Raw genomic sequence first — 14,220 nt, 5'->3', positions numbered from 1 at the left:
ATTTATCTGGCTGTTTTAGTTTTTCTTGCTTGTGCTCACTAAAATAAAAATAATACCTTTTAAACATTTTCTGCATCTTTACAGAATCCTTTCACCCAGTGAAGGGGAGAGGAAACTAATTTTTATTACATCTCTACTGAGTCTGTGCCAGACACTGTTCGTTGTGCTGTCTCTCTCTAGATGCTTAGAGTTGTGTACACACCCAAAATAGAATAAAGTGTGCTAATGAAGTGTGTTTGTAATTGAACGAGATTTTTAATTTCCCTTATTCTGTATATGGAGAATCTAACATTTGGAGGGGTTAAATAATTAGCTCAAGGATATGTTTATATGTTAGTCTTTTATGGGGCTAGAATTCAAACTCTGCCTTGTTCCTAAAGCCCATGATAAAAGAGGTCAAATTCCAAGTCTGTGGTTCTGACATGGTGTTTTCAACCTATGGCCTTTTGAAAAGTACAGAGAAGATCAAGGAGACTTAAATAATTGCCTAATGGTTATAGCTGATGAACTCAACACACCCCCATTTTCCATTTTGTTTTCTTTCGATCATTTTAGGGAGACAGAGGTCTACACCTACCTTTTGAAGTCACAGTTGGTGCTCCAGCACTTCAATAGTTTCTGGTATTCTTCAAAATGACCTGTTGTTCTTTGCACGTGGAAAGTCGTGTTGTCAAAATGGCCACATGGAGACAGCCACATTTCAAACTCCAGAGCCAGTCCCATTGGGTGTATTCATAAATGCAACTAACCACAATGCAAACCAGCTCTTCACTACCGTCTTCTGTGGCAGCTTGTGCCACCCACCATTCAAACACCTCTTTCTATGCTTCTTCCTGGGGATCCCATATCTGAAAGATTTTTTTGTCTATTCAACAAACTGTGTATATTAAGTAACCATTTCCATTCCTGGGCTTTATTTATCCAGGGCATCTCAAAACTGCCAGCCAGAGAACTCGCTGTGCTGCCACACAGAGCTGATAAAATTCCAACCCCCGAAGCAAAGACATCAGAGTTCTGGCTTAGTCCCTGTGTGTTTTTCCATTTAGCTTTTTGAAATATTGCAGATGACTCATAAATCCCCACTGCCACCCTCATGGACAGTAACAGAACCCCAGGACTCAGGATTCTAGATGCCACCAGTAGTTGACAGGGCCTCACTTTCTAGAAGGTAAAGAGTTCTAGATTCTGGTCACTTCAAGCCTTAAGTCCTGGTGAGTTTTCATCGGTGCATCCAAACTGATGATTCCAATGTTCTTCATTTAGGGTTACTGCTTGAGGTCTTAATGATTGACTCCGGTTGAGCAAATGTAACCCCTAGAGAGACAGAACCCAAGCAATGTCCTTTTCTAGACTTTCAGGAATACAGCTAAATCAATAAGCCATGGTAATCCATAAAGTGGTATAATATATGTCCAGTAAACACAATCCAGTGGAGATACATGCATTGATGTGGAGTAGTCACTAATAGAGTGTTGCTAAGTTAGAGAGCAGGTACAATACAATATTTACAGTGTACTGCCTTTTACATAGAGCTTTATTTGTGTACTTAAATGCACTGAGTGGTCATTCTCAAAGAACATTCTGGAGGTTTATATTCCACTGAATGTTCTGAGTGGAAGTGGTCCTGTGATCAGCTGTCACTCACTCTCCTGTACCCCCATGGTGCTCAGCATAGTTAAGGATCTCAGAAGCCTGTGCTAAGGAAACCTATTTAACTTTTTAGTCTATGTCTTCGAATTTGTTGATAGAACCCTTTTTTTTTTACATAATATCCATAGCCAATATTTATGATGCATTTTATTTAGTATCACCAGACAGTGTCTGTGGTAACCTCACAAAGTAGGTTGTACCATCACCATTTTACAGATGAGGAAGCAAGGTTGGAGCAGTGACATGACACTTATTAGAGCCCCTCAGAATTAAAAGGTGTTTTGTGAGCCATAAGGAAATATCCGTATTCTGGTTCATTCTGGCTCAGACATGGTGGGCTGCATCTGTCAGCCGGGTGGAGCATCAGGCAATGGAAGGGTGTAGCTGTCCTCCAAGAAGTCACCCTGCTACTGAGAGAGCCTCCTCAGGATATTCCGTTTCCCTTGTGAACCCCTTCTAGAACTCTTCATTTCTCTCATCTTGGGTAGTTACTTATGAGTTCAGCATGGACAGGCTCCCAGCATAATGAGTTCCACAAGTTTCCTTACTACTTACTGTAGTATTTGACTTCAAAAATATGCCATGGGACGTTCAGCTGCTCAGAGCCTCTGACAAGGTATCTCAGCTGCCTAGGTCTGCCCAGTATAGGCCACTCTGAGGGCACCTGTGTCCTGACAACAGGAGACACAGCTTTAAGAGCAGGGAAGTACTTTGAACACTTCCCTCTTTCTTTTATTTTCACCCCCAGGGGAGAGGGTGGGAGCTGAGGTGATGGAGCTATCCGAGTCAGGGAGGAGGGAGGCCTGATCTTGACCTCCACGTTTCCATATCCAGTACCAACATCATGCTGATCCTCTGGGGCAGAACCAGGTGCTGTTCCCAAATGCTTATTTCCAAAATGCCATCGATCACACACTGACTGTTCCTGAATGGAAACCAGGTGATCTGATTCCGTTATTCCTGTGGAAATCATCATTAGCCCATCAGGAACCCAGACGCAGGCCAGGTTCACTTGGAAGAGCTCAACACAAATTCCTAGGCTCCATCCTCAGACATGGTGAGAATCTCAGTGGCAGGGAAGTCTGGGAATTAGTCATCCCTCCGTGTCTTCCAGGGATTTGTTCCAGGAACCGTCTGGGATACCAAAATTCACGACTACTCAAGTCCGTTGTATAGAACTTGCATATAACCTGCACACATTCTTCCATATACTTTATCATCTTTAGATTGCTTACAATGCCTAATATAATGTCAATCTTATGCAAGTAGATATTATACTGTATTATTTAGTGAATAATTATGAGAAAAATTGTACTGAACACATACAGACACATTTTGGGGGAAAAGGTGGAACTGGAGATTGAATCTGGGGGTGCTTAACCACTGAGCCACATCCCCAGCCCTTTTTAAACATTTTTTGTTTGTTTGTTTTGAGACAGTTTCTAAGTTGCTTAGGGCTGCTTGGATTACGGGCATGTGCCACCACGCCCCATTCAGACACATTTTTTTTCCATATATTTCCAATCTGAGAATCATGGATGAGGAATCTGCAGATGCAGAGGGCTCACCGTACATACTTTCAAAAGCTCCCCAGGTGATTTTTACACAACTGCATCCTATCCTAGAACTTGAGACCTGTCGCCTGATACCATTGTGGAGACATTCAGAGTTCAAGTTGATAAATACACTCTTGTAGCTTTCATCAGATAAGGTGTTATAGAGTTGGGGTTTCTTTTTTTGGGGGGGGTGTTGCTTATAATTCCATCTGAACCACTTGTGTCATCTTTATTTTTAGGTGAGGAGAATTCGTGTTGCAAACTGCAGTAAACATAAATCCTGTTCAGAGTGCTTAACAGCAGCAGACCCCCACTGCGGTTGGTGCCATTCGCTACAAAGGTATTTCCTGAATTCTTTCTCCCTAAAGTGCCTTTTCAAGAGTGTTATTCAGCAGGACACTTGTTGCCCTACTTTAACCATCCTTTCCGGTAACCTGGGGGGACAGATCTCTTCCAGAACTGAAATTTCTTGGTGCAACCCTCATTGATCCCAGAAGATGCTTTCAGTCATGTCAGTGCTACCAAGCCATTTGCCCTGGGCCACTCCCGGCCACTGAATTGAGAGTGGGGGAGGGAAGAGGGGGAGGGTGTGCAGCATCATGAGGGAGAAGCCAGAGCAGGCAGATCAGCTCTTACTTTCTAGAGAGTTCCCCGAGACTCGAGAGGGGGAGAGAGAGAGAGAGAGAAAAAAAAAAAGGTTCTCCCTTGGAGAAGATAAAAGAATAGGGATGTTTGAAAATTTTCAAATGAATCCTCATCATGTCATGTATTCTGTGCACTCAGTGGAAGCTTTATTATTGATGGCGTTGTCTCCTCGTGCACCATACAGCCGTGCGCCTGATGTACAATCTTGGTCTCCAGGCAGAATCTGCCCAGCCTGGTCTTGAATTACGATGTACACGACCCATCTAGGCTCAGGGGCGACTTGGAGCGGCTTCCTCGCCACGGCAGTTCTTAGCGTCCCTGGGACCAGCCTGGTTGGATCCGCTGTTGCCATGGCAACCCAGTACTCTGCGCTTGCTATAGAAGCAAGAGGGAGAGAGCCTTAGCTGCAGCTCATGCAGGAAAGGGAGGGGGGGAATAAAATGTATAACAGTGTCTGTCAGTTTGGTGCTTTCCGTTTTGAAAGGTGAAAAGGGATAAGAAAGAGTCAAGCAGGTGGAGAGATGCTGAGGGCTGAACAAGGGGGCAGCTGGGGAGAGAAAAGAGGCCCAGGAAGCAAATTGGGGAGATGATGGAGGAGGAAGCCAAGAGAAATGAAGGGAGAGAGGGGAAGATCATGTAAGCTAGCGGTTCAGGGAAGAAACTAAAAATATGGGGATGGAATTAATTAAGAGTTCATGGAGGAAGTCACAATCCAAGCAGCCACCAGACAAGTGACCGCCCTCCCCTTTTGCTATAGCTCCTTTACCGGGCTGTTTCTGTCAAGAGTCACTGGCAGACAAAAGAAGCAGCCCAGGAAAATTCTCATGAATAATTGTAATTGGGTAGGAACCTTTTCTTCTCATCGTTTGCCCAAGACTAGAGTTTAAGAAATTAACGGATCATGGCCAGCATTTTATCATTCCGCACAAGACTGAAGCAGTCTTGCCATAATCTTTTAGATCCATTCCATTTAAGGGGCCTTTCTCTATCTGTAGAGCTCCATGCAGCAGATAATTTGGTGATGCTGGTGATGGTGGTGGGGATTAAAAAACCACATGTAGATGGTGACTATTTGTTGGACAAACTCAGGTCTGGGGCTGATGACAGGAATTTGGTAGTTGGTGGTATGAAAAATGGTAGTTACAGAAGCCTGAAGAGCAGTGTAGATTGGGGAGAGAAGTTCTAGAAATGAGAGTAGAGGTTCAGCAATGTTTAGGGTTTGGGGAGAAGAAGGGAAACAGAAAAGGAAATGAGGAGGGAGCAGACAGAAAGAAAAGAGGGAAAAATGGAAGGGAGTGGTCTCTGCAAGCCCAGGAGAAGGAGGAGGGAGCCATCTACTGTGCCAGACCCTGCCAAGAGGTCCCCGGGAGAATTGGCCCATTGTACGTACCAGGTGATGGTTGGTGACTGTGACAGAAGTCTGTGTTTGGGGAGATGCTAAAGCTATGAAAGAAAATGGGAAGAAAAGAAGGCCGAGAGTAGGGACAACTCATTAGAGGAACTTTAGTGGGACAGGTACCAGGAAAAAAAAAAATGGAAGAGAAACTAGAGGAGATTGTGGAATTCGGAGAGTTTTAAAGATAAATGAACTAAGAGTACATTTTTGCGCTATTGGGGGAAATCCGGTAGAATGTTTCAGGAGGGAGGAGGGAGAGTGATAGAATGTTGTCTTTTCAGCAGATGACAGAAAATATGACCTCGGGTGCTGCAGGGAGGTCAGCCTCAGACAGCACCATGGACAGTTCACTCTTGGTGATGGGAGGGAAGGTGAGGAGCTGAGCCTAGGTACAGGAATGCGCAGAAGCCAGCGCATTGTCTTCACATTGCTTACGTCATCTCCAGTGACTTTAGACCAGTGACGGCAAAGTGGGGGAGGAGGCTCTGGAGGTTTGAGGAAAGAGGAAAAGGGAGTGAAACAGAAAATGGGGCAGAGAACAGAGTAGGGAAATATAGCATGGTTGCTTGGCAGCATTAGAGCCCCCTTGACATTCATTGGTGGTCTTGCCTTTGAAGTGCAGCCAGAGGCATGGGGCCAACATATGAGGGAATATGTAATGCATGGATGCTGATGTAGAGATGGATACTGACCCTGATGCTGAGGAGGGGAGATGGATGCACTGGGGCCAAAGGAAGTGAAAGGCGTTGGAGACTATGGTTGGAGAACTAGAAATCAAGTAGGGGCTAGACAGTGGGGGGCTCAAGGTTGAGGTCATGGTGGGATGCATTCATTGGTAACGACAAGATCTAGGAGAAGGCTGTGTCACCGAAGTAGGGTTAAAGATGAGATCATTGGCAGAGAGGGGTCAAGGATCTGAAAGGGTCACCACTAAGTGTTCTATGGATCAGTCCCCTGTGTGGAAATTGCAGTCATTGGGAAGGAGGGTGGGCACTGTGTTGAAGAGAGCCAAGAGCTAAGTAGTCAAGGAATGAGGGAAGTGGCCCGGCAGAGGTGGTCTGTGAATGGGAACCACAAGGAGTGGTGCAGGGTGGAGTCTGCTGGCAGGGCTTTGAGGCTGGGGGTGGGCTAGAAAGAGAGAGGAGGCCGTGAGACTCCAGTGGGACACCCTCCACAAGGGAGAGGAAGCAGCCAGCCCCCGAGGGGATGGGGAAGCTGGGTCCTCAGGGGGGAGCTGCTTTTGAGTAAGATCCAAAGGTGAAAGGAGCCGTCAGAGAAGAAGTTGAAGCACGTGGGCTGTTCTGGAGTTGCAGCTTCTAGAAAAGCCTGCTTCCTGCTGCCCCTGCCCTGTCCCAGTTCTCTCCAAGAAGAGCAGCTCTTTTAAAACCCAAATGCCACTCCCCAACTTAATAACCACCCCTGGCTTTGCATTTTCGGGCTCAGTTCAGCTCCCTCACTTCAGACAAGGCTTCATGTGATCTGGTCTTTCACTGCTTCTCTGACCTCTCATGCCACTCCCTCCTTCTGTCACTCTACCCTGGCCACATTGACTTGCTTTTGGAACTACAAATATGCCAAGCATGTTCCTGCCCCAGAACCTTTGAACTTCCTGTTTCCTCATTCTAGAATGTTCTCCCCCCCAGGTTTTGCCATGGCTGGCTCTTTTTTGACTACCTGATCCTAGAACACACATCTGTCTTCCCCTGACTACCCAATCTTAAGTAGCCTCCCTTTACATACATTGTTTTTATTTTTTTTCCGTGGCCCATCACTGTGACCTTCTTTTCTTTCTTTTTCTCTCTCTTTCTCATTTATTTATTTGTCTTTTTGTTGATTGTGGTTCTGGGGATTTAAACCAAGGGTGCTATACCACTGAGCGACATCCCTAGCCCTTTTAATTTTCTTATTTTGGGACAGGGTCTCACTAAGTTGTCCAGGCTGGCCTTGAACTTGCGATCCTCCTGCATCAGCCTCCCGAATTGCTAGGATTACAGATGCGCACCACCTCACCCGACTGGCCCTATTTCTCTACCTCTCCCTTTGTTGAAAGGTATTTCTCTGCCTCTCCCTTTATGCTACATTATGTATATGTATATAATGTATATGTATACATAATACATTGTGTATATAATGTAGCATAATGTGTAATGTAGCAAAATGTGCTCAAAAAACATGTTAAATGAGTGAAGTAGATTGAGTGATTGGTTGATTGAGCCAATGGCAGCTTGAGCCCTGTGCCTTAAGTATTAGAAACTATTCTGAAATCGCGGAGTGATGGTGGCCCTTCACCGCCACGTCAGATCACTTGGTTCTGGCCCAAGATGAAATGAAACTAAGCCTCAGATCTGTGACTCATGTTGAGCTCCCAGTACCATTCAAACTTAGGAATTCTAAAGGGGGATGTTTTCTTATAACTGTAGAGCTGTGTTTATTTTAAATGTCACAGATTTATTTAGAAAAATAATTTATTTTCTCTGTTGAGAAGGTTGAACTTTCTTGTATACATGTCTAGAAAGTGGATGGAGGGGGGCTAGAAAACCATCTTAACTTCCTTTTGATCCAGCGTTAAGAATAGGCACCCAGTATAAGCAAGATAAAAAGCAATTAGGTAAACAATGAGCTCTAAAAAGTCTAGTATTTTATTGTTGGAACCTCAAATCCAACCTGTGCTGAATTTGTGCGTGTGGGTGGAAAGTGAATTTTTGCAGGCTGAATATCTTGGGTTTGGAAGCAGTTTCTCAGTTTCTCCCATATTGCAAAGCATAGCACATGTGTTCAGTTATGGATTTCCACAAAACTGGCAATCCTGAACCAATGATTGGGTGAGGTTCCAAAAGTTCATTTGCAAGTTTGTTTGGCACGCAGAGTGCATTTTCCCATAGAAACAATGTCATAAATTAAGAATTGATTCCCAAGCCAGCCCACAAAATTCAATTTATTTAATTTCAACAAATATTTGTTGAATACTTACCAAGAGCCCAATGTGGGAAGTGAGATAGCTAGGTACTGTTGAGAGAAATTGGATGCCACTCTTGGCTTTAAGGAATTAAATTCTAGCTGGAGAGACAGACCTGTCAATGGCCTGATTGTTCACTTAATCATATATCCAATCACGAACATTTATTAAGCAACTACAGTGTGCTAAATCCTGTGCTCAAAGCTGGAAATACAGTTCTTTCTTCTCTATATAGCGCTTGTAATCTAGTGCAGGATATAGATAAGTGTATCAGTCAGGTTTCTGCTTCAGTAATGCCATGTAACAAACAACTCCCCAAATTCTTAGTGGCTTATAAGAATGAATTTATTTACATTTCTTTTTCTTGCTCATGGGTCCACCTGTCAGCTGTGGGGAGGAACATGGGGTCTCTGTCAAGATGAAGATAGCATTCGGGTCTGCCTTGTATGTCTCTAATTCTGACCACAGAATCAGACAGCAGAAGCACAAGACACCAAGATAAAGTATCTAACCCACTCACAGCTTCTGCTCATGGCATGTTTACTGATATTCCACTGCTAAAGCAACCTCCGTAGCCAAGTCCAATATCAGTGGAGTAGGGAAATACACTGGACCAACCCTAGCAGGATATGTTGCAAAATGACCGGCAAAGGGCAGGATGGATGTGTAATCTTGATACAGGAGGGATTGAAGAATTGAGAACCATAATCCAATCCATCAGCAAGTAAAAGAGATGAATGAAACAGTATAATAAGGGCTGGTATCATAGGAAGCCTAGGATTTCATGGGGGTGCATAAAGAACATCTAAGTTTGAAAGGTCAGGGTGGGGTCCCCCAAGGAAGGGACACCGAAGCTAGGTCATGAGGGGGCAGGGCAGCTAGCTGGGAGAGTCTGGATGAAGGCCAGGAGCACCAAGAGAGCCTGCCCCAGAGCTCAGCGTGGACGAGCACACAGAACAGCAGTGGAGTGTTGGGAGATGAGGGGGCTGGTAAGTCGGGGCAGGTGAGGAAGGGTCTTGTGCATTTTGTTGGAAGGACCACGGGGAGCCTCTGCAGGGATCACTTTACAAGAGTGAACAGATGGGCCGTGTCTCAGAACCTGGGGTACAAAATGGTCTTGGATGTCACCAGGCACCGCAGATCAGTTAGCATCTGGGTGTAGTCCAGGAGGAGTCCGGGGGTCGACTCAGGGTGATAGTGTGGTGGTGGGAAGAAGTGGGTGGATTCAGGAGCTATTTGGAAGACAGCGCTGACGGGACTCGGAGATTAACTGAATTCCCCCTTGAGTCTGACACTCTGAAAACAGGGCCATAAAATGAAAAATAAAATACCAAGGTGGCCACAGTTTTTCTGGAAGATGTATTCTCTCTTCCTTGATCCAAGACCTCACAAAGAAAATAAAGTGGTACCCAACCACACACCGGATTCTGCCTGGGTCCCAAGCACTGGAGGAGGTCCTAGGTTACAGTCTAAAGGATGGGCACCCAAGGTTGGTGGGGAGGGGCTTCTGAGAGGTGTCAGAGCTGAGTCACAGCTCTCTTACCAATTGCAGAGACCTGGGTGTGGAGCTCACAGGGGAAGGAGTGCAGGCGTCTGGCTTGTGTGACCACAGGGACAGAGATGTCGCTTACCAAGTAGGAGGTAGGAAGAGTAGCCCATTTGGGATGCACAACACACGGGGCACAGATTTCCACACTGGCAGCAGGAGCCGTACAGCAGAGCAAGTAGAGCTTGAAGAGAGCCTGTCCTCAGAGTGGACTCCGGCCTCGGCCTCGGGGCCGCCTGCAAGCCTCCTGTCTTCTCTGTGCTGAATCTTCTCATCTAGAAAGAAGGGATCCTGATAGCATCTACCCCAGAGGGCTGCTGAGAGGGCGAAATCAGATAGTGTGCATGAAGTCCCAGCCACAGTGCCTGCTTCTCAGTCAGCACTAAAAGTGACATTCTCTATGAGGGAAGCCACAGGAGGGCCATTAGTTGTCCCCAAGGTGGGGAAAGGCTTCAGAGAGGAGGTGGCCTTAAACATTGGGCCTTGAAGCCTGAATAGACTTTCACCAAGAGAAGAGGGCATGCTTCAGACAGCAGAACCAGCCCAGCAAGAGGTCTGTTTAGGGAGTGGCGGGTTGGAGTTTGTCCCCAGGACACAGGTTCTAGAAGGAAGGAAGGAAGGAAGGAAGGAGATGAGGCTGCTGGGTGGGACCAGGATGCGAGGGGCCCCGAGTTTAGACTGTATTAGTCTGTGCTGGAACTTGTTAGTGGGTGTTAGGCAAAGGGCTGTATCTTTAAAAAAAATTGTGTCTTCAAAATATTATCTTGGGTGGCAATGTAGAAGATGAACTGGAGCCCCACCCTCGAGGGATTGCTTCCCTCCACTGAACTTTGTAAAGATTGGGCTTATCTCACATCTCTTCCTGAGTCTTCTACTGGAGGCCAATTCTCCAAATTTCATGCATCTCCCCATCTCCCAACGCCACCATAGGGTTCAGCTTACTTTGGTTTTAGTCACACAGTGGGTTCAAGGATGGATCCTCTTCATAAAATGGGCCCTGTGGCCACTCTTGCCTTTATTATCCCATCTCTCAATGCCTCACCCCTGCACAGGGTGGAGACAAAGCCTCCGGGCAGGCTAATTATGAGGTATCTGGATGCCCCCCTTGATTACTGGTATCAATGGATATTACCCGCCCCCACATACTATTCTACTACCTGTTTCTTCCATGGTGATAGTTGGAGGACCCAGACAGCCCCTGATAACTTTTTTGAGGTCATCAGCTACTGCTGGGCTGTGGCACGTGTGAAACTGTGAAAGGGATCATTCCTCAACTGGCCTCACCACAGACTGGGCGATCATCTGCCCGTCAGACTTGCTGAAGGGTCCAGGGTGGCAGAGGGATTTACACAGGGGAGAGGAAATAGGGATCTGAGTGTTTCCCCACGTTGATGGTTGCTGTGGACGCATTCCAGCCCCTGGCCTTGCCCTCCTGTCTTGAGGTCTCTAAGAGATTCTCCTTCCTGGAGCCCCTCGGAGCCAATCACTAGCTGTGAGTGGACCCTCCCCACAGGGCTGCCGTTGCCCTAAAACTTGACCATGACTCTCCATGGTGCACAGTGCTTGTGGGTTTTTTTGTTTGTTTGTTGTGTTTTTGTTTTGGTACTAGGAATGGAATTCAACTCAGGGGCACTCTGAGCCACATCCCCAGCCCTATTTTGTATTTTATTTAGAGACAGAGTCTCACTGAGTTGCTTAGTGCCTTGCTTTTGCTGAGGCTGGCTTTGAACTCGTGATCCTCCTGCCTCAGGCTCTGGAACCACTGGGATCCCAGGCGTGTGCCACTGAGCCTGGCCGGTTTTGTTCTTCTGAAGCCCTAGTGAGTCTGTTCTGCCATTGTGAAAGGTGGGCTGTGGGCCACAGAGAGGACTGATGGGGGGTCCTCCATAAAAAAAGGCTGGCAGGTAGCCCATCATGCTTCAGAGGGCAGTTGCAGTGCCCCCAACACCGAGGGCCTGCCTCGAGCACAGGCTGTCTGTGGGACTCCACCCTGCTCATGCATCTGGTACCCCTAGTGCCCCTGAAGCCAGCACCGTTGCCTTTGGGCTTTGCAGGTGGTAGACAGGCTCAGGCTGAGCTTGATTCCCTTCTGCTGCTGTAATGGATCCCTGTATACTCGGTGACTTCAATGGTGTGGATCTCTTGCCTTGAACTTCTAGAGGTCGCAAGTCTGAAAGGGACTTCACTGGACTAAAGCCAAGGACTGTGTCTCTTCTGGAGGCTGTGGAGAGAACCCGTGTCCTTGCCTTTTCCAGTTTCTGGGAGCCAGCTGCACTCCTTGGCTCTGAGGCGCTTCCTGCGTCTTCCAAGCATCTGCAGATCCCTCCTGGCCTGGACCATCCACCCTCACATCTTCTCTGACTCACTCTCCTTCCTCCTCTTATAAGGATCCTTGTGATTTTGGGCCACAGAGATAACCCAAAATTCCCACTGTCAGTTGCCAAATGCCTTTCCCACATAAGGTAGCATGGCCCCAGGGCCCAGGGATTAGGATGGGGACGTCTTTGGGGGTCATTATTCACCTACCAGAGGTTAAACAAGTGGTGGAACTAGGATTCAAGTCTGGGCCCAGCTCCAATTCCCAGTGTAAGAAAGGGAAGAAGCAGCAAGAAAGACATTATCCTTCACTGCAGTTGGAGAGAGGAGAGAGCCTGGAGCAAAAGGCCCAAATGGACCTTTCATGATTAGTGACGGACCTAAAAAAGTGAAATTCAGGGCCTCCTTGGTTGCAGAGGCCTCTCTTTCTTGGAGCTTTAAGCATCTGTACATTCACTTAACAGATTTTATTGAGCACCTAGGATAGGTCAGACCGTGTCCTGCACACTAAGATTCTGAGCACCCACAGTGAACAACACAGACCAAAATTCACTGTGGTCGGTCTTATGAGGTGTCTTGGCTCCCTGGGGTTGCCAAAACAAGTTGTCACGGAGTTGGTGGCTTGAAACAACACAAAGTTATCTCTAACAGTTCTGGAGGCCAAAAGTCTGAAATCCACAGGGCCAAGGAGGGTCCAGGGGAGGATCTGTCCCCACCTCTCCCAGCTTCCTATGGCTCCTGGTGTTGCTTGGCCATAGCAGGATGACTCCATCTCTGCCTTGGTCTCATGACCTTATCCCCTGTGAAGGTCCAGATCTTTCTCTCCTTTCTTAGAAAGGTGGCCCTCATTGTGCGCCCAAAGTCATCTTGAGGTCCTTTACTAATTATATCTACAAAAGACCCTGTTTCCAAATAAGGTGACATTCTGCGATCCTGAGTGGGCATTTATTTGGGACGATGGGCACTGCAAAAATCAATAAAGAACATATCAGATGACAGTCGGTGCTAATGAAGGCAACAGAGCCAAGGAAGAGAACAGGCAGCACTGGCTGGAGCCGGGCGGGCAACGATTTTACACAAAGGGCTCAGGGAGGCCTGATGGGGAAGGGGACATCTGAGCCAAGACCTGAAGGAGCACATTCCTTCCACTGTGGAGCTCTTCCACCTGAAAGGTGGCAGCAATATTCAGCTGAGTGGCCAGGAGGGTAGTCGGGGACGGAAGGTCATCCTGTGTGTACCTCTGTTCCTCCTTTCTCTCCAGTCTGGGATGTGTCCTTGTGCAGATCTTCAAGTCTTTGCAGTGACACTTCTTTATGGTCCAGTGAAGCTCTAATGACAGCGATAATAATAATGATGGGATTTGGGGACAGCCCCTCCTTCTTGTATGAGGACCCCATTGTGCCAACTAATTGTGTAGAAGCAACTAGGACAACTGTCTGTGGGGTGGAAGCAGTGGGGAGCAAAGAGGAGCATGCTATTCCGGCCTTGGGGCACTACTGAATTACCCTGGCACAGGCTGAACCCATGCATCTGGGTTACTGCGAATGCTTCGAAGAGTTTGGGGGAACTTCTAGCACTGGGGTCAACCTAGGTCCCCCCAGGTCTTCATTAACCATTAGAGGGGCTGGGATGTATCCTACTTATTGCAAAGTAGGCATTCAAAAGGGAATGTCTGACACGGGGAGAACGCTCACCTTGTTCCAAAGCCAGTTTGGCTCTTTTGCTGTTGTCCTTTGGTAGAACTGGCAACGGAGGTCCTCAGACCTGAGCATCCTATCTCCAGTCCGTATCTGCACCATCTCTTTAATTGATGCTCTCTGACTTCCAACAAACACCATTAAGAATACCCCGGTTAGTAAATTCATGTTTTAATGGAATAGATTTTTTTTTGAAATGACCTTATCTCAGGCAGTAGGCACTTTCATAAGTATATATTGATTGGTTTTTTAAAAAATTTCTCAGAGGTTTCCACTCGTCCTGTGACCTAGCGTTTGCCCTGTTCCCAGCAGCTCCTCCATGTTGAGCACAATGTTCAGGTCTGCGTTTTGGGAGTCGGCCTGTGGGTCTCGGTTTTTGCTTTTGTAACATTTTGTCATGTTTGGATGTTTGGATTCTGCTGTGTGGAGTGTACACCATTTCTGAAAGGCCAAGGGGG

General features: G+C 46.9%; 1 protein-coding gene across 2 annotated transcripts in view; it reads left to right on the top strand.

Moving 5' to 3' along the window:
- Plxnc1 (plexin C1) overlaps window positions 1–14,220 on the top strand; it is a 146,552-nt gene that overhangs the window by 31,103 nt on the left and 101,229 nt on the right. For both annotated transcript variants that reach the window (XM_026397059.2, XM_077798584.1), the window contains exon 4: window positions 3,446–3,546. In XM_026397059.2, the coding sequence (XP_026252844.1) occupies window positions 3,446–3,546 (101 nt within the window). The remainder of the gene's footprint in view (window positions 1–3,445; window positions 3,547–14,220) is intronic.

This window comes from Urocitellus parryii, chromosome 5 (genome assembly GCF_045843805.1).
Source record: "Urocitellus parryii isolate mUroPar1 chromosome 5, mUroPar1.hap1, whole genome shotgun sequence".
Lineage (NCBI taxonomy): Eukaryota > Metazoa > Chordata > Mammalia > Rodentia > Sciuridae > Urocitellus > Urocitellus parryii.
Note: the sequence above shows the minus strand (reverse complement) of the source record. Positions and strands in the feature narration are given on the sequence as shown.